This window comes from Symphalangus syndactylus, chromosome 11 (genome assembly GCF_028878055.3).
Source record: "Symphalangus syndactylus isolate Jambi chromosome 11, NHGRI_mSymSyn1-v2.1_pri, whole genome shotgun sequence".
Lineage (NCBI taxonomy): Eukaryota > Metazoa > Chordata > Mammalia > Primates > Hylobatidae > Symphalangus > Symphalangus syndactylus.
The window spans coordinates 123840233-123860447 of NC_072433.2; the positions used below are offsets into that span (position 1 = coordinate 123840233).

Here is a 20215-nt window from a genome sequence, read left to right on the forward strand (position 1 = left end):
AAGCAAAAATAAACAACTGGGATTACAATAATCTATAAAATTTCTGTACAGAAAGGAAGCAATCAACAGAGTGAAGCAGCATCCTGCAGAATGAGAGAAAATATTTGCAAACCACACGTCTGAGAAGGGGTTAATATTCAAAATGTACACACAGCTTAAATGCAAGAAAAGAATCTGATGTAAAAATGGCCCTTCCAACACCTAGCATTATTGTGTGTAGAATAAATACTTGTTTGATTAGGTCTAATCACTCTTCAGGATTGGAGTTCCGAAATGTGGACCGTCAGCAGTGCATCACAGGGACGGCGGTTGGGTCTGGAGATGTCACCCTTAGCTGTTTTTCACAATGAGAGGTTGTTTTGTCATAAATAAATCAATAGATGGCAGGTTATACACCGGAGTTACTGAGACTTACAAAAAAAAAATCCCCACATTTTAAAGGGAATTTGGTATTTTTAAGGAAGCATCGGGGGCCAGGCACGGTGGCTCACTCCTGTAATCCCAGCACTTTGGGAGGCCGAGGTGGGCGGATCACAAGATCGGGAGATTGAGACCATCCTGGCTAACACGGTGAAACACTCTCTCTACTAAAAATACAAAAAGAAATTAGCTGTGCGTGGTGGCGGGCACCTGTAGTCCCAGCTACTCAGGAGGCTGAGGCAGGAGAATGGCTTGAACACGGGAGGCGGAGCTTGCAGTAAGCCGAGATTGTGCCACTGCACTCCAGCCCGGGCGACAGAGCGAGACTCCATCTCAAAAAAAAAAAAAAAAAAAAAAGCATCAGGTTTGTCACCATGAAGCAGGAGAAGAAAAATAATGCTGTTAGACTTCTTATAGCATATTTTGTGGTTTATTTTTATTGCTGTGTAAATTGCAGGCTGTAATTCATGGGGCTCAGGCTAGTGCTTTCACAGTTTATAGAGCAGGCACGTCTCTCCCACCCCTTCCCCACCTAGGGGCAGGGTTTTCAGGAGGAGCCCCTTTTCTAAACCACACATGGCCTGCTCACAAAGCTTACAATAAAACTCCACGCACTGAGAAGCACAAGGTGTGAGGCTATTGATGGGGAGTTAAAGGTGGTAGAGACCGAGAAAGGGCTGCATACCTTTGGCCTAAAGGATAATGAACAACACACAAGCATTGGGAGGTTTTCATGGCAAGAAAAATTCAGAAGGGACATTGTTGTTTCACTAATTCAGTAAAGGAGAGCAGCAGCATTTATTTAGGCCAATTCCCCATTCTCTCTCTCTCTGTCTATGTTTCTCTCTCTCTCTCTTTTTAAACAGATCTTGCTCTGTTGCCCAGGCTGGAGTGCAGTGGCGTGACAGCATGATCGTAGTTCACTGTAATTTCGAACTCCTGGTTTCAAGCAGTCTTCCTGTCTTGGCCTCCCAAAATGCTAGGAATACAGGCAGGAGCCACTGTTACTGACCTGTTTTTTTCCTTAAATACATAGGCAACTTCCTCGATTGTCTCTCCTTTATTGGCATTGAGAGATAAGCACAATAATGATTGTGAAGATGGAATATTATGAAGGCTCAAGGAATACTTCTGAAGGCTTTTTGTCTGTTAAGTACATGAGGTTTCTTAATAGTTTGTCTTCTGGGAAAAATGGTTTTATTGTAGTTTTATCCTTGTTGAGTCAATAATTAACTGAGTTTGATTAAAAGTGAATTTTCCTAAGTATGAAAACCACGTGGGCCCTTCTCTTTCCTTGTGACACACGGTGATAGTGCGTATTTAACACTTGAAGGTGTCTAGGCTGGCCCTAGCTCAGTGAGATGGCTTTGCTTGGGTGGGAGCGGAGGTGGTGGAAAGGCATCAAGCTATGATGTTGTTGTGCGTGTGGCCTTACTCCTAGTGGCGGGGTGGCACACATGCTCTGCAGTCTTTCTGGATGGGTTTGGCCCACGGGAGACCCCCTGGCTGTCCACCAGCCCCTTTGTAATAGTCTTATTTTTCTTTTGGCTTCTGTCCCACCTGTTCAGTTTTTACCATAGCTAACCTTTCTAAGTGGTCAGGTGGGACTCATGGAGATTTTCCGTACTTTGGAGACTGGCAGCGAATGCAGATCACTCATCAGCTGTCTCCTTGGGTCCACGATGCCAGGCGGTAGACAGGCTTCCTGCCTCCTGGCCCAGGGCCCCTTTGCTGGCTCTTAGTAGAGCACTAGTTGTACCATCTGGTAGCTGTTTGTGCGTGTGACTCTCTTCCCTATTAGCCTTTGACTCCTTAAGGATGAGATCCATGTCTTATTTTTTTAATCTGTAGCTCCAGTATCCAGCCCAGGACTTGACATCAGCCTCTGTCAAATACATCCGTGGAATGCATTTGTGAGAAATTGAGGCCAAGGCAGTGGAAGTGCAATTGTCTCTGGATGCTGAGACCTTGAATTTCATGCCATGGACCCCTCCCTTACATTCCATCTTTAATGTGCTATAAATAGACATTCCTGGCTTTGCCTAAACAGGATTAAGTAGTACCAAATGGTCCTTACCATTCTGAGGCCTCACTGAGACTCATTTTGAATCTTTAAAGAAAGCAGTAGAGGGATGGAGAAGAAGTGGGTCAAAACCTGGTCTCTGCGTGTGGGAAAATACAAAACAACACAACACAATAGCAAAGCAGACCAGCATGGTTGAAAGCACACGTTGAGGTTTTTGGTATGCCGTGCTAATGCATGAGCTTATATTGAGCCAAGGATGGCTTTTTGGTGTGGAATTTTGCCAGCCCTGGTATGTTACTACTTAGGGTCAGTGCAGGACTAATTGTGTGTATGACTTTGTGCAATGAGGAAAGGTGGGGCTTTAAAATAAAACAGAAGGTATAAACTGTTTGGCATTTGCTGTGGGTCCTAAGTCTCCATTTCGCTTGCCAAGATTAAATTGAATTATTCCTGCTGCCATTCAGTTTTACTCTGCACAAAATACAGCCAACATTTTTGCATTTCTTTCTTCCTTCCTCCTTTTCTTCTTTCCTTCCTCCCTTCCTTTCTCCCTTCATCTATCTTTGTTCCACTTTTGTTTGTTTTTTTTTTTTAGATCGCTGTATGCTGCCACGTTGGGTTAACCATGGTAGCATTTTACCATGACAAGCCATAGCAAGATGTGCCAGGTGCATGCTGCTGGAACACCTGGCTGAGGCTCTGACAGCATTTTCCCATGACTGAGGGTTGGGTAGGTTGATGACTCATTACAGTTTATAAAATGGGGGGCTCAGCTTGGGTATCATCTTGGTTATTCCAAGCAGTCTTCCAGCTGGACTAGCTTTTCGGGAACACGTGTGTGTTTGTGCTGGAAGCCCCAGTGATATCATTTAATTCGAAAGCTTTTTTCTATGATGAATTATTCAGGCAGTGTTTACCAAAATTGTCATTGATCAGTACAGACCCAGAGAGCATGTACAACAGCGCCCGTGCTGGGCCTGCTGGGAGTCGATATTTTCTGGCTCAAGGAAGTTCCAAAAGAAAGAATTCAAAGCCAGTGTGTCTCTTTCGGTGGACGGCAAAGTAATGCAAATACCACGCTTAGGTTTGCTGGTATTTAGTTTGGCTTAAAACCCAGCCAGGGAAATATGTTTCACTTTGCTGGGGTGCAGGTGGAGGAGGCTGTTTTTCTTAGGCATTCAACAGTGAAGAATGTTGGGCAGGACAGAGGGTCAGGTGAATGGTAGGGATTCCAGGTCTCAGTTAATGCCCACAAACTTCTGAACTTTGAACATAAATACCCTCACTGGAATACATGTTTGTTTCCTTCCTTCCTTCTTTCCTTCCTTCCTTCCTTTTTCTTTCTTTCTTTCTTTCTTTCTTTCTTTCTTTCTTTCTTTCTTTCTTTCTTTTCTTTTCTTTTCTTCTTTTCTTTTCTTTCTTTTCTTTCTTTTCTTTCTTTCTCTTTTCTCTCTCTCTCTCTCTCTTTCTCTTTCTTTCTTTCTTTCTTTCTTTCTTTTCCTTCCTTCCTTCCTTCTCTTTTTTTTTTTTTTTGGAAAAACTTGTTTGGAGCAGTGCCTGTGTATTGTAAAAAAAAATAAAATAAAATAAAAGCAGACACCTTGGTTCATATATCTTTGTTTGTGTAAACATTTTGGCATTCTTTGTGAAAATCTTCAGATTTTCAAGAGCTCAACGTGACCTCCTCTAGCCGGCTGCAGCAGCGTCTAGGTGTCTGTGAAGGTGTAAGAAATTGAGACAGCCTGCAAAATAGCTCACCCAGCTTTTCTTTAAAGTTCCGACCTTTTTGCTGGCTCTTTCAAACTGTACTGTTCACCTTGGGCTGTATGTTAGAACCACCTGAGAAATTCTTTTTCTTTTTCTTTTTTTTTTTTTTTTTTTTTTTTTTTTTAGTTGATGTCTTGCTCTGTCTCCCAGGCTGGAGTGCAGTGGTGGGATCTTGGCTCACTACAACCTCTGTCTCCTGGGTTCACACCATTCTCCTGCCTCAGCCTCCTAAGTAACTAAGATTACAGGCATCCACCACCATGCTCGGGTAATTTTTTTACTTTTAGTAGAGACAGTTTCACCATGTTGGCCAGGCTGGTCTCGAACTCCTGACCTGAAGTGATCCGCCCACCTCGGCGTCCCAAACTGGTGGAATCTGAGAAGTTATGTGAAACTAGCAATGCCCTGGACTAATGAAATCTGGATCCATGGTGGGGAAGGATGTTGCGGTGGGGTTGGGGTGGCAATGAAAGATGAAAACCACTGTGATCCCACCTGCCCATCATCAGATTTCAGTTCTGGGGGAAAAAATACTTCCTCTCAGAGTTAATGTAGAAGGTTTCCGGGGGCATGGACCTGAGTCCCATCCCCTTTGCAAAAGTAAGAATGGTATCCTAGCCTGACTCAGGGTTTTAGCCAACTTCTCTGGATGCTAATGCTATTCTCTTCTTCTTACGCTTGTCTCCCCTCCCAGGCACACATCCATTGGAGCTTTGCAGGGCCTATCTGCCCTTAGCCCTCAAATGTCCTTTTTATTTTAACCCTTTTATTGATATATAATGTGCCCACCATATAATTCATCTGCTTAAAGTGTACAATTCAATGGCTTTTAGTGTATTCAGAGCTTGCATCCACCATCACAATCAGTTTTACAACATTTTCATTAACCCAAGGAAATACCCCTTAGTCATCATCCCAAATACCTCCTCTCTCCGGTTCCTGGCAACCACTAACCAATCTACTTGCTGTTTCTATGGATTTACCTCTTCTGGATACCTTATATAAATAGAGTGATATGTTAGTGGTCTTTTGTGTCTGGTTTCTTCCTCTTAGCATCATGTTTTGAAAGTTTATCCCTGTGACAGCATCTACCACTTCTTCATTCTTTTTGTGGCTAGGTAATACTCCATTGTATGGGTATACCACATTTTGTGTATCCATTCATTAGTTCATAGATTTTGTGTCTATTATGAATAATGCTGCCGTGAGCATCTGTGTTGTCCACAAGTTTCAGCGTGGACTTCTGTTTTCATTCCAATATCCTTTGATGACATGTCTTGGCAATGATGTCTATGACACTGGGCAAGTGTCTTGAAACGTTTTGCATCAGAAAAAAGTCATCATTGCCAAGGCCAGCAGATCTCGAAAAGGGGACCGGGATACGTCGGTGATTTTTTTCATGCTCTACTTACAGTATGACTCGTAACTGTTAATGGCTGAGCTCCTCAGTAGGTGAAGAAGGAAGGCGATGGCGTTTTCTATTGTGGGCCTCCCTGCTTCCAGCCATAGCAAGGAGCGAAACGAGATGCTTTCTGAGAAAGGAAGGTGCTGCGATCTTTGATTACTACACAGCTTCGGCAGTGTTTGTGTGATTAACGAGTCCACATTTCCAACGTTCCCATTTAATGTATTTGAGGCTTCTAACAACATTGCCTTTCATGTGTTGCTGACTGTTTTTGAGATTTATGAGGCCTAACTCGTAAGCGATGTGTGTCTGGATTAAGAGAACCTGAGAATCTCTATTTATGTCTGACCCCAGGAAATTCCCTTTAAGCTGCTTATCAGAGGTGCATGCTGAGAGCATGATGGGAAGATGCAGTCCTCCATCCGCTGGTAAAATCTGAATTCTGCTCTCATTTCATTTTCACTGAACAGAAAATAAGCTAACAGACCCTAAGGTCTATCTGTAAGTACCTTCCAACTGTTCCACTTTTGTAAATTTAGTTTAAATAATACATATGTTGAAATTCCTGTATCCCCCCCTCCCCCATATTCCAGGTCTTCAGTGTGACATTTAAATATAATTCCTTATTTAAAAAAATAATCAAGGTTATTTTGATAAAATAAATGCATCTTTAATTTTACTCACAGCAAAGCAACTCTTTATTTTCTCTCTAAAAGCACAATTGATGTGCCACAATCTTTGTCTTTGCATTTTTAAAACTGAAAGAATATTTCCACACCATTAAAAATAAGGTTTCTTAAAAATATTCACAAGGTGCACTTACATATGTATATGCATGATTTCACCACCAGGGGGCATTGTGGTTTGACTGTCCGTTTAAACAGCCTGCGTTCTATCAGTTTACCCAGAAAAGAGAAGGCCTGCGAGTATTTCTAATTCCTTCCAAGAAGGAATCATATCTGGAAGAGAACAGATGTCGATTCTTTTTCCTCACTAGCAAACAGTAGTGTTGTCAAATTTGCTAAACTTAGCCAGTTGAAGATTAACATGCAATATATAATATGCATGCGCCTAAGTGTACAATAAATAGTAAATCACATTTTTATGCTTTCTCTGAACTTGGAAGCTGCAAATTATGTTTTTTTTATTCCCTGGGTGTGATGAAGTAAATAACATTCAAGTACATTTTAAAGATGTGAGTCGGGGGGAAAAAAGTGCTTGGCAACTGTGTTTGATAGATTTCTTTTATGATTAATTCTCCTATTAAGTTTTAATGACTTTAAAGATATAAAGCTAGAAACTACAAAACTAGGCATGGTTAATAAATAACTGAAATACCAGGTGTATAGAAATGCATCTGTGGAAAAATGAAATCATATGTTCTCTAGGATGTATTAGGAAATGGCTCTTTGGCAAGTCTAGAGGGTAAAGTATCCCTGAAGGGGGAAAAGGTTTAAAAACAGTAAACTAAAGAAGATTGTTTTTCTGAAAGAAATTCCCAGGAGAAAGGTACTTTCTGAGATTCACATATGTAGATTACATTGTTATGAACCAACATTTATTAGCAAGGTTGATCTCTCAGGATGCATTTGTCCATCTCATATTTTTAAGAATCCTCGTACAAATTTTACAGGGTTTCCACCTCGCAGTTTTCTTCCAGGGTTGCTATGGCATGGAAATTACGTTGCTATTTTGTTTTGTAAATGCTGAACAGACTGGCTCATTCCGGAAGCGGGCGTTGTGGTGCCAGTGTCTTCGTAATACTGTCTTTTTTTCCCCTTTAGCACACAGAACTTATGAAATATGACTCTGTTTATCCTGAATACATCTCTGTGCATCAGGGAGGATGGGAGAATTAATTCCAGTTTCTTAATTGCAAAAGTGAGGCTGGTCATGGGGCTTGGAACCACGCCACGGACGCATGAAGCCTCCCCGTTTACATGCCAAATCCAGAGCTTGTGCATCCGCGCTCAGGGCTCTCTGTGGTAGGCAACAGCTGGATTATTTACTTTCTAGAACATCTCGAGTTCTTAATCTGAGCAGTTTAGAAACCAAACCCACATTAATTAATATGAATAATGACTGGGAAGCGTTGCTGGACTCCCAGGAGAAGAATGTATAAATGCGTATGTTTTTGTATATGCTTACGTATATGCCTTTGTGCACGAAAGGAGATACATGGTGTATTTCACACAGTTCCTTCTCCTCCACTAAGGGATATTACTGTTCCTGAATTTTTCTGTGCCGCCGAAGCACAATAGGTTTTAGAGCATTCACACCAGGCAGCCCCCACTCTTCAGAACTTCAAATCTAAAGATCTTTTAAATACACAGAGCTTCCTTTTGAAAGCTGTGCCCCATCCCAAATGAATTCTAATCCTCAGCCTCTAAAATGCCTGGAGTGAGAAAACAGAATATTGTTCTTTTCTGTTTATATTATTTCATACTGAGTTAACGCACTTGCCAAGAGTCTGAGGCAGCTTCTGGCTTGACAATGCCTTCTTCAACTAGCCTAGTTTCTAGAATAAAGTTTGGGTCCACCAGGCCCTCTCAGTGGGGCTCAGGACACCCTGCGATGGAAGAGACTGGAGAAAACCAATCTGTTTCTCCCTGAAAATCATCTTACCTTTTTAAGGTTTCGTACCTAGATTTGGCCTGGTCAGCCCAGGGAGAGACTGTTCAAGCACTGGATACCTAGAATCTGCTGGGCTCCAGAGAAGTGCTGGGCTACAGCGCCCAGTGTCCTACCTCTTGGGGCCAGCCAGCCTCACCAAAACATCAGGCTTTTTGGCTTGCTCCAAACTCAGGAAGTTGCTGGGATGTCTGGCTAGCAACACCCTCATTCCCAGTCCTGGCTTTGCATCTCGGCTCTCGCTAGCACAGGGAGCATGCAGGCTTAAGGCTGGAAGAAACCCCAAGCATTTGGCCAGGAAGAGGCAACTAGTTCCAGCTGGCCCACGCACTACACTTTAAAAACTACCCAGATAATCTGATTCTGTAGAGGGAGTGGGTGGAGAGGACTCCAGGGCCACGGAGGAAGTTTGGGCCTTTATCTCCCTAATCATGAACAATGTGATTTGGAGAGAGAAGGACCCGGTTGGCTCTGCAAGCTGCATTTCCTTGGCTGAACGCCAGAGGAGAGAAATGATCCGTCAAGAAGACACGCCATCCCCGGTCAGCCCCTTCCAGACCCTTGCACTCCTGGGTCTTCTGCTGAGTATCAGGTTGGTCTGTGCCCAAGAGCTGCTCACTGGGCCAGCAGGGGCTGCCTGGAGAAGGGGAGGACAGGCTTCGAGTTTTTTGGGTAGTGACTTCTGTGGACGTGAAAAGACTGCATCAGAAATCGGAGGCAGCCCTCCGAACATAACTTGGCCTCTTCGTTCTCCCTGTAGACACACAGGCCGTGTTCTCCTGGCCAAGAGTCCAAGCGTGTTTTTGGCGCGTGCTGACATTCTATATCGCTTTTGCCTCGGAAACGAATCTGCTCAGTGACTTAGCCCCTCTATAAAAATGAAGACTAGAGCTCGAGTGCTTATAACACGTCATTTTTAGCCAAGAAAGAGAAGAAAAACGAAAGAGAGCCTGAGCATTCCTTTGATTCCCTCCACACCCGGAAGGTATATTCAGAGTCTCCAAGACTGCCTCCACCTACTCACATGTTTATGGCCCGGTGAGACTGCATCCTCCTTTTCTATGTCTGTCCCTTTTCTGAACGCAGGGACACAGAAGCCCCAAGTGGGAAGAGCTTTGGAGTAGAGGCTGTTCAAAGTTCTGTGGTGATTAATTATTACCTACCCAAGGTCTGGTCATTGCTATACTTGAATTCTTTTCAGGCTAAATGTATCTTGCTTTTTGTGTTTTTGTTTTTTTTTTTTGGACAGAGTCTTGCTCTGTTGTCCAGGCTGTAGGGCAGTTCAACAATCTGTGTATGCTCCCTGCAACATCTGGCTCTGGATTCAAGTGATTCTCCTGTCTCAGCCTCCCAAGTAGCTGGAACTACAGGCGCCTGCCTCCACGCCTGGCTAATTTTTTGTATTTTTAGTAGAGACAGGATTTCACCATGTTGGCCAGATTGGTCCTGAACTCCTGACCTCAAGTGATCCTTCCGCCTCGGCTGCCCAAGGTGCTGGGATCACAGGCGTGAGCCACCGTGCCGGACCTCAGGGTCCCTTCTAATCTGTGCTGTTGTCATAAACCCTGGAGGAGAAGCAAGATCTTTCTAGCAAGAGCAACGTCATCCCAAATAAAGTGATAGACTTTGATAGTGTTCTTCTATGCGTTCAACCAACAGAGAACAAATGAAAAGAATCAGGAGTCTTTTGAGGAGACAGAATATGAGTGATTTCTGTGTGCTGACTATTTTTAAAGATGAGATTAGCAGTAATATATAAACATAAATAACATTTTTTTTTTTTCCCAGCCAAGAACCATAGATTGGATTTCACATTCAAAATGTAAATTGTACCTAGGAAACATCAATGCTTATTTTAAGCAACTGACCCTTGGGATAAAAATAAAAAGTCAAAAGGAAATAAACAATGTTACTGAGAAGTGATAGAGTATTCTAGTTTATATCTGAGTCATTTTACAGCTCTGGCATTTCTGGGGAACACTTCAGAATACTTCTAGTCCGGTTGGTCCATAAAAGGCTATCCGTGTTTTTATGTTTTGAAAATACGCGCAGAGAGGCCCACTGCGTGTCATATTAGGCATCTTATCCTTGACTAAACAGGCATGCAACATCAGTGTCACACACATATCACCCCCACACTCGACATTCTTTGAGAAATGCCTTGGTCCCGTCTCCAGCATTGCACCTCTTGGCATGCGTTCTTACCTGTTGAGGATTTGCTTGAATTATAATATGGTAGAGGAGGAAACACAGTCTTACTGTGCCGTGTGCTGAGCGCAGAGCCAGTCTCAGCATCTCGCCTTGATTAATAAGGCATGAAAGATCCTCCGAATTAGCACCTGTTCAGACAAGCTTGTCCAACCCATGGCCTGCGGGTCGCATGTGGCCCGGGACAGCTTTGAATGTGGCCCAATATGTATTCGTAAACTTTCTTAGAACATCAGGATATTTATGCATGGACTGTGGTGTTTTTTGATTTTTGGTTGCGTGTGTGTGTGTGTGTGTGACAGAGTCTTGCTCTGTCACTCAGGCTGGAGTGTAGCGGCATGATCACAGCTCACTGCATCCTCTGCCTCCCAGTTTCAAGCAATTCTCTGTGTCTCAATCTCCGTAGTAGCTGAGATTACAGGTGCCCGCCACCAAGCTTTGCTAATTTCTGTATTTTTTAGTACAGACCGGGTTTCGCCATATTGGCCAGGCTGGTCTTGAACTCTTGATCTCAGGTGATCCTCCTGCCTCAGCCGCCCAAAGTGCTGGGATTATAGGTGCAAGCCACTGCGCCCGGCCTTTTTTTTTTTTTTTTTTTTTTTTTTTAATGCTCAGCAGCTATTGTTAGTCCTAGGGTATTTTATGTGTGGCTCAAGACAATTCTTCTTCCAGTGTGGCCCAGGGAAGCTAAAGGATTGGACACCTGTAATCAAAAACAACACAGCCATCTAGCCGCAAGACGTAGCTAATTGCTCTGCAGAACAGGGTTGGCCAGCTTGGCCTTGATGTCAGAGTGTCTCTGTGTTCTGTAGACCTCACACCCAGTCCCTATTCTTAGGTTTTATTTCTCAAACCAGGTTTTCCCTGAGAAATAACAGCAAATGATTCAGAGCACAAGGATGTTGCTCATTTTTGATAAGTAATTGAAAGCTGACCGTGCCCTCCAATTCAAAGCAACAGAGGAAAAGCTGGTGGTCATGGAGAAAGAGTTGGGAAGCGGGGCATGAATGCCGGGAGCCCGCCGTGATCTGCAGATCTGAGCACTGTGCCTGCAGCCGATGTCTCTCCACAGGGCTGATCTGGTGGCTGGGGTGCCCCTGGTCTGAAGGGGTGATTACAGTTTCCTCTCTCTCCTTTGTCTATGTCAAACCTACCAGGAAAGCAGATATTTAATTATCTTCTGCTGTTATATCTGCACCATGTATTGGCTGGCTGTTCAGAAGTATCCTCTCTAGACAAATAACGAGGAGATTTTGCCAGCAGGATCTCCTGTTAAAGTGTGCATGTGTGCGTGTGTAGACACGTGTGTGTGTGTGCGTGCACACCTGCCTGCCCTTGCACAGTGGGCACTGTTTCCAGTGTGCGGTGAGGCCCTCCCCTCATGTAGAACAGGACAATGACAAAGTTATTCAATGAATAATTGAAGCTTGCCGGGCATGGTGGTTCAGGCCTGTAATCCCAGCGCTTTGGGAGGCCTAGGCAGGCAGATCACCTGAGGTCAGAAGTTCAAGACCAGCCTGGCCAACATGGCGAAACCGTGTCTCTACCAAAAAATACAAAAATTAGCCGAGCATGGTGGCCAGCACCTGTAGTCCCAGCTACTTAGGTAGCTGAGGCAGGAGGCTCTCTTGAAACCAGGAGGTGGAGGCTGCAGTGAGCTGAGTTTGCACCATTGCGTTCTAGCCTGGGTGACAGAGCGAGATTCAGTCTGAAAAAAAAAAAAATAATAATAATCGCACCTCAATACTCTGTAGCCATTTTACCACACGTGATATTAGCTGTGCTTTTGCGGTTGTCTAGGTCTGTTGTGTCTATACAGTGGAGTATTTGCAGATGCTCTGCCAGTGCACAATGCTCCCCGGCCCTGCATTCAGGGATATCAACTTGGGAGCTGAAAAGCAGCGATGGCAGGACTATTTACACCATGGAAACAGGCAAAAACTACTGATCAGGCCTTCATTGTTTTGTTTATATTGTCTTGACTTAGAAAGTGATTGTAATGTTAATAATGCAGATTAAATTGAATAGTACAGTGCCTATAAACCATTATATTATGCATAGTATAAAAAATTGAGGAGGCCATGTGGCTCACGAATTCAGCATTTTGGGAGGCAGAGGCAGGAGGATCACTTGAGCCCTGGAGTTTGAAACTAGCCCGGGCAACATAGACCCCATCTCTTTAAAAAAAAAAAAAAGAAAAATTAGCTGGCATGGTGGCACATGCCTATAGTCCCAGCTACTGGGGATGCTGCAGTGAGCCATGATTGTGCCACTGCACTCTGGCCTGGGCAACAGAGAGATCCTGTCTCCAAGTCTCTGTCTCTCTCTCTCTCTCTCTCTCTCGAGTGAATATTCCTTCAGTGTATTAGTAAAGAAGTTACTTATGAGTCACTTATGCCATTGAAGAGTGAGTGGTGTACCAAAATATGTCTGTCTTTGTTGTTTCACTTTCATCCTTCTTTTTTTGGAGATGGAGTCTTGCTCTGTTGACCAGGCTAGAGGTGGCGCGATCTCCGCTCACCGCAACCTCCACCTCCTGAGTTCAAGTGATTCTCCTGCCTCAGCTTCCCGAGTAGCTGGGATTATGGGCATCCGCCACCATGCATAGCTAATTTTTGTATTTTTAGTAGAGACAGTTTCACCTTTTTGGTTGATTAGCCAGGCTGGTCTCAAACTCCTGAAGTCAAGCGATCTGCCTGCCTCACCTCCCAAAGTGCTGGGATTACAGGTGTGAGCCACTGTGCCTGGCCACTTTCATCTTTCTGGTTAACTAAGAAATATCAAGCAATACTTAAATGAAACTGCACTTTCTCGTCAACTGCAACATGATTTAGCTATGGATACAAGAGTTGGGCAGATATCCATGAAAGCGTTGAGTGGGAATCAATTGGCTCTGTGGGATTTATGATAAAGAATGTTGTTTATTTTTATTTGTAAATTGTGTGCTACAGCTCCTTCGTATCAGTAAAATGTATAATAAACATGTGTGTATATTCACACACACCCTTTCATTTTGGCAGGAGTGTTTGTTAAACATTTACCACAGCACTGGATTCACTTCTATCCACTGCTAACTTGCGAAGATGTTTGAGGATGCATGACCTGTGCAATACACCTGTTTCGGTGCCCAGCACAGAGTCGCAAAGCTGCAAAGATGGTGCTTGTTGGTTGTATGTGTTGTTTCCATCTGATATTACCATTTGGGGGGAGGAAGATGACATGTGCCGGCCCCACGTGTCCAGCAGCAAAGCCACCTGGCATAGTGGGCTGCTCGGCGTGCCTGGTTCATACTGCGTATTTATAGTCCTAGGGTGTTTTCAGAGAGCAACAGTCCTTTATGGTTAGCAAATTGCAGGTCCTCCCCTTGCTCATATTTACAGCCCTTCCAACTGCCTGTACAAAAATCGGGAAAAGGCAGAGGACGGCTTTCATTAATGTAAAAGCAGCTGGTTACCTTCCCCTCCCCAGCACACACATCGCCTCCTAGTACACTTAGTCACCATCTCTGTTCCCTTCCGTCAAGCCTTTTAGTGGAGTTCACAGGGATGCCTCTGGTCCAGACACTCTGACCGTTGACGAAGGATTTGAAATATTTTGAGAACTCTGAAATAATGCACACCAGAAACGTCCAGCTGAAAATGTCCAGCTGAAAAAAAACAACATGACATTTTGCAATCCCATGCACATTGCAGGCATGTTGAATATGAAGGTCAGTAGTACTTCAGAGGGCAGGCATTCTATCCCCCAAACCTGTTGCCTAAGAAATGTCCAGACCCTTTGAACAAAATGATTTCAAGTGATTACAGCACGTCCTCAGTTACATCTCCTAATATATTTCTTGTTATTCTCGTTGAGTACTGCATTCAGACAGAGGTTGCCAATAAAGTTTATTGTAGGAGCTAAGTGTCAATATCTGTAGTAACCCCCACCTAGGGTGCTAGTAATTAAAATGCCACAGATAGTCTGGGAGAGGCATGAAAATTTGATGGCAAATTGATTTCAGGTTCATCTTGAAATTTGTCCTCAGCTGGACTCGATACTTCTGGCAGACATGGGATGGCTTTTGTCAGAAGGGTCTGCTGGAATGAGACAGAGATGTCTTGATCTGAATATTAAATACAACATGCTGTTTATGACAGATTATCCATTTAGTGCTAAAACACCCAGCTACTTCTGTTTACACATTCTTCTGCATTGAATGTGCAAGATAGCATCTCATAGATCCACTTTACATATGAAAAGAAGTTGTATCAAACTTACTGGGCATCAGAAATAAAGGATTTTAGAGATACTGGCTTCAAACACAGGTTATTCCATCCAAGATTCTAAACTTAGCAATGCAACTCGCACTTAATTTTAAAAAGCTGGAAAAATAATGATAAAGATTGTGTGATCAAGTATAGCAGCCCTGTGGTGTTTCCTCAGAATGGTGTATTACAGAAAACGAAAAAGCCATATACATGGAGAAAAAAACTCTCAATATTTAATATTATCAATTGCTGGTTCCTGTAAACTTGCATTTATGGATCACATTATAAAAATGATTACTCTTACATGTTGTTCATGCAGAAATGCACTACGATGATAATACACTTTTAAAAGTATATTTATCTCCAGAATTGAATTTGTAAGAGGTTTGAGGGAAAAATAATACTGAGTTTTGAGTGTTTCTGATTTTAAAAATCTGTTCAGTAGAATTAAACGTGTTCATCAAAACCCATTTTATCCCTTGGAATTATTGGGCAATTAATTGTATTTACTTAGCATTCAGTGCATGATTAGAAATGGAATTTTTTAAAAAGCAGTACTCAAGAGGAGTGCATTCATTTGTTCATTCAGCAAATAGGACTTGAGTCCTTAATATGTGCGGAGCCAAAATGGATGAGAAAGATTTCTGGGTGGGACTTCAATGAGACTAATTTCCTAGGTTTTCATGTTATTATGTATATGTGGTGTATAATTAATTTTTCCACAAGCTCTTGTGCTAGTGATGCTAAAATCAGCTTGACTGGCTTGTAAATCAATGAAGGTTACTGTTGCATTGCTTTGAAATTGAATTTAAAAACAGAAACAGAGCAGTCCCTTCGCTTCCAAATGTAGCCCTCCCATTGGAATCACTTTGGAAGAATCTCGGTCTGCGTGTTGCCCAGTCTTACTTTTCAGGCAGTCCCAGGCAGGAAGGCCCATCAGTGAAAAGAGCCCTGCATATGCTCTGGGTCATCACAGCTGCTGCTTGGCACATTTAGGAGATATTTATGGATCTTTTATTAGGACAATTTTTATGGCCTAAGATTAAAAGTTAAAGTTAAGTAGTAAACGTAATGAACATGTGCCTTTGGAGGTTCCAACTGGTTTGTATTTTCATTCTCTCCATTGGTCATGGCCCATTGAATTTTGATGATAGCATTAAAAAAAAAAAAAAAAAAAGATGCCTCAAATCATTTTTGGAAGGAGACAGGGTATGAATTGACAAATTAATAAAATAAATTATACTTCAAAGATGCTAAATTATCTCTTCTATATAAGTAGGAGGCTCTCTTTTCAGATGTGGAATTAATTTGTAGGAGCTTGAATATTCTCAAGAAAGAGTATGGGCAACATTTGATAAAAGATGTAATTATTGGGTCATAGGAAATAATGGTTGAGATAGGGCATCCACTGCCCTGGTGGGGGAGTCAGTGAGGCAAGGAATCACTGGAAAATGACATTCCTTGAGACTCCTTCAATGGGTAGACTTTGCTTTAGCTTTTCAAGTATCTTACTGTATGATGGTTGCTTTTGGGTTGAATTCCGCCTTGGGTTCAATTCAACATGAAACTTAACCTTTTGGTGAAGGAACGATCCAGGGGAGGTGGTAAAATATTAGCCTGCCGTCCAATACAAATTGCCTGTGAGTCCCACTGATACTTACAAATACACAGAGGTGATACAAAAGGATTCTGTGGTCAAAACTATTAATATTTCAGAAATACAGTTCTTATCAGAGTCTTCATATGTAAATGTCTCATATACCCCTCTAGGAAGGGGAGCGAATAGTATTTTCCAAACTTACGTCACCAGTTACCATCCACCTGCATACTTTACATGTTTTGGAATCAACCTTACAGGGAACACTTGGTCGAAAAACAATGTTTTCTAAATTTATATTACACTTCCCACTTTCCCCCCGACTTTTATCACTTTGTATGACAGTCGTCTTCGGAACATCCATTGGGAAACTCTTTCCTCGCAGGTGTCTGTTACAAGTCCTTGTTCACACAGTGTTGTGAAAGAATAGTTGTATGTCACAATCTTCTTCATGTAGTATTTACTGAGAAACCTATTCTGTTAATAGAATGACTCAAAATCAGCCAACCCCATAAATACTGCTCAAGCATTTAGAAAGACTTTCTCTATAGAGCCTTCAGACATCAGAAATAAAGTTAGTTACTTTCAGATACAGCAACCTAGTCTATATTATAGAACATTCTAAAAAGAGCAGATTTTAGTATCTTTCCTCCCACACTTGCTTTGACTCCCTCCTTTAGTAATTAGATAATTATGTATAATTAGCACATTAATTATGTGCAACAGCTGCAGTTGAGTGTGTGCATGTACAACTGCTTGAAAACAGCTTGTGAGTTCACTATTAGGCCCATGAAATTTTTCTCCTTTGCATGTTTTCACTATTAATTTGCTTGACAAAGGGTAGATACATTTTCCATGTGTGGAGCTAAAAGCAGTGCAGTGAGCTAAAAGGTTAGCAAAGGTGAAGTGGTCCTCATGTGCGGCCCTGGTACACGTAGATAGGGCATCATTGCCTTTCCTGTGAGCTCTTGGTGCTGATAACAGCTTCCTTGACCGATAAGTGTACCAGATTTCCTTACCTGTCCCAGTACAAGATAGCAAGAGTTTCTTGATGCATTTAAAAAATGCATTTAGTGTTGGCAAAAGGCCTGCAATTTATTATTGAGTGGAATAAGCAGTTTAAAAACAGTATGCACAGGGTGGTTTTCTGGCTATATAAATACGCAGGCATAGAAAATAGATATACATAAATAATGTTACTATAATTTGTCTGCCTCCCTTCTCTCAGAAAAGACCAATGAATTATCTATTATGTGCCACTCACTATTTGAGTGCTGGGAATACAGCACCATAAAGTGAAGTTTCATATATCAGGTAGCAAGATGGCCATGGTCTGTGTTTTGAGAATTACAGGCGTTTTTGAGGCTCACGGCTATAATCCCAGCACTTGGGGAGGCCGAGGCAGGTGGATCACCTGAGGTCAGGAGATCAAGACCAGTGTGGCCAATGTGGCGAAACCCCACCTCTACTAAAAATACAAAGAAAAATTAGCTGAATCTGGTGGTTCACGCCTGTAATTCCAGCTACTCAGGAGGCTGAGGCAGGAGAATCACTTGAACCCAGGAGGCGGAGGTTACAGTGAACTGAGATTGTGTCACTGCGCTCCAGCCTAGGCGACAGAGTGAGACCCTGTCTCAAAAACAGAAAATGAATCAAAACAAAAAAATACTATTCCAGTAGCTGAGTATTTTCTGAAATAATTTTGTTACTTTTCTAATGAGAAAAAAGTAGATCTCGTGTGTGGAGGGAATTGAAGATGTAATTTCATACTCTGCGTACTGCTAAGCTCATTGTAGGTACTTAACTAACACTTAACGAATTAAATGGCATATCTGTGTTTGAGAGGCACACTGAGATGAGACGCCAGCTCTTTTTATTTATTTCTAATGGTTTGCTTGGTGTGGTGGTCATTTCTCCGGAAGTGTGCGAGAAGAGATAGGTGACTTGCATGTTGTCTATGAGCGTTTTTAGAAACTTCTGCTGGAACCATGCGGGCATCACATGACTATATCTGTGCAGAGCGAGGCGGGTGCCTAGGTGAGATGGAAAGCTTCCGTCAGCTTTCTTGCCGGCCTCTCCTCACAGCCTCTCCCTTCCACACCTGCCTTTCCACCTGCCAGACTGCGCGTTGCCCGTTGCTCTGGGTCTGTGTGTTCAGCACTTCTGCAACAGTGTCTTCTGCAAAGGTAGCTTAGCGGAGGGTGAAGGGTCTTCCAATAAGTCAGCACCTTCAGTTAAAAAAAGGAATAAGCTTCTCCAATCTTGGCAGTCTGGCAAGGTAGAAAGACCCCTGAAGGTGAACATCTTTGGCCCACAAGAAATTTTGTTATGTGTTGTTAGGTTTCATTTGTCTCTCAGTCAGTCAGTCAGTCAGTCAGTCTCTCTCCTTCCGTCCCCCCTTGGCCCTGTTTTCTCTTCTCTCCCCTTCCCTGCCCCCTCTCTTTAAAGTTTTCTCACAGATTAGAGAGTAGCATGTGCTCATCCCAATCATTGAAACCATGCAAATGAATAGCAAGAAAAATAGTTCTTGGCATGCCCCTTTCTTTCCGCAGTGCCCAGGCCAGAAGTACCTGCTGCCCAAGACCACAGCTGACAGCGCCCCGGGAGCCCTTCACACTCTTCTTTGAGCTGTTCCATCCGTAAACAGACATCTATGCCAAATGCAGGGAGGGTTTGCTGTTGGCTTTTACCAGAACACTGTCCTGTTCTGCCTGCTGCTCTTTGCTTGGTTTTCCCTGGACGGTCACAAACATACCTCCAGGTCAACATAAAGAGAGAACCCACTTCTTCTCATAGTTGCATAATATTCCATACTACAGATATTCTGTTATTTATTGTAGCTAGATTTCTATTCATTTTTAATTCCCATGCTCAGAGCTTTCCAGACATTTGGAAACATTTTAGAAAATTGACATCATCTCTTCAAATATCTGAACTCAGATTTCCTCTATGATGTTGGAATCTTTAAAATATCATGCACACTTGGCCTGTTCCTACAGTTTTGTTCCCCAGCCATCGTTCTCCATTTTGCACTTGGATTGTCTCCTCCTATTCCTCTGTACCCTTCACATGTGCCTGCAGGGTATATACTTTTGCACAGGCAAAAGTCCAGCTGAAATTATCCTTATTTAGCATAATTTAAACACGAGGGTTTCCAAATGCTCCTTCCATTTAAATAATTCAAAAATCCGTGGCAAGGTACCTGAAAACGACAGAAGAGAGGTGTTAATGGACACATCATTGAGGCTGAAGCCAAACCGTGTGGTTCTGTCTGCATTTGAGAACTGTAAGAAAAAAGATCAAGATTATCATTATTGTTATCGGTGTTACCTCAGTTTGCTGTCTGTACCTTTTTGGAGACGTGGGTCTTATTCCTGAGAAATCATTTTCCTCCTCCTTGAAAATAGTGAATTTAAAGTGGTTTTAATTTTAACTGCATTATTTGTTTGCTTTATATAGTTTTTAAAATTTTATGGAAAAGTCTTCCATGTGTTTTTCATTTATGAAATCGGGGCAGCCATCCTTCAAATATGAAGCAGGTATCTGAGAATACTAAAATCTTAGAGTGCATTTTATAGGAGTGCGAATGATTTTTCTGCAACTGACATATCAAGGAGCTTATCGTCTATTATTAAGTTACCTTTTCCTGAAACAAAATATTTGTCAGATGTAACTTGGTACCCAAATGCCTTTTCTTGCTAAACTAGGAACTATCACACACACACACCCACCCACCCCTTTATTCTTGGTTCTCTCCTATATTTTGACATTTGAAGCATCCACAGAAAAGTAATAGAATGAGCAATTGAAAATCACCAGAACTGAAATTATTTCCAGCTATGTTTAAATACGAATGTCTTGTTCGACTCTTCGCATATGTATTTATGGCTGTGTGATATCATTATGGCATC

At 42.5% G+C, this 20215-nt stretch overlaps 1 protein-coding gene across 7 annotated transcripts in view; it reads left to right on the plus strand.

The window, feature by feature from the left end:
- The window catches only part of WWOX (WW domain containing oxidoreductase), a 1124776-nt gene that overhangs the window by 401752 nt on the left and 702809 nt on the right, over positions 1-20215 (plus strand). The window contains exon 9 of one of the 7 annotated variants that reach the window (XM_055299644.2): positions 4340-11031. The exons of the other annotated variants lie outside the window; for them this stretch is intronic. Coding sequence (XP_055155619.1) covers positions 4340-4453 — 114 coding nt within the window. The 3' untranslated portion in view covers positions 4454-11031. Of the gene's footprint in view, positions 1-4339; positions 11032-20215 lie in introns of those variants that run through there. 7 annotated transcript variants of the gene reach the window in all.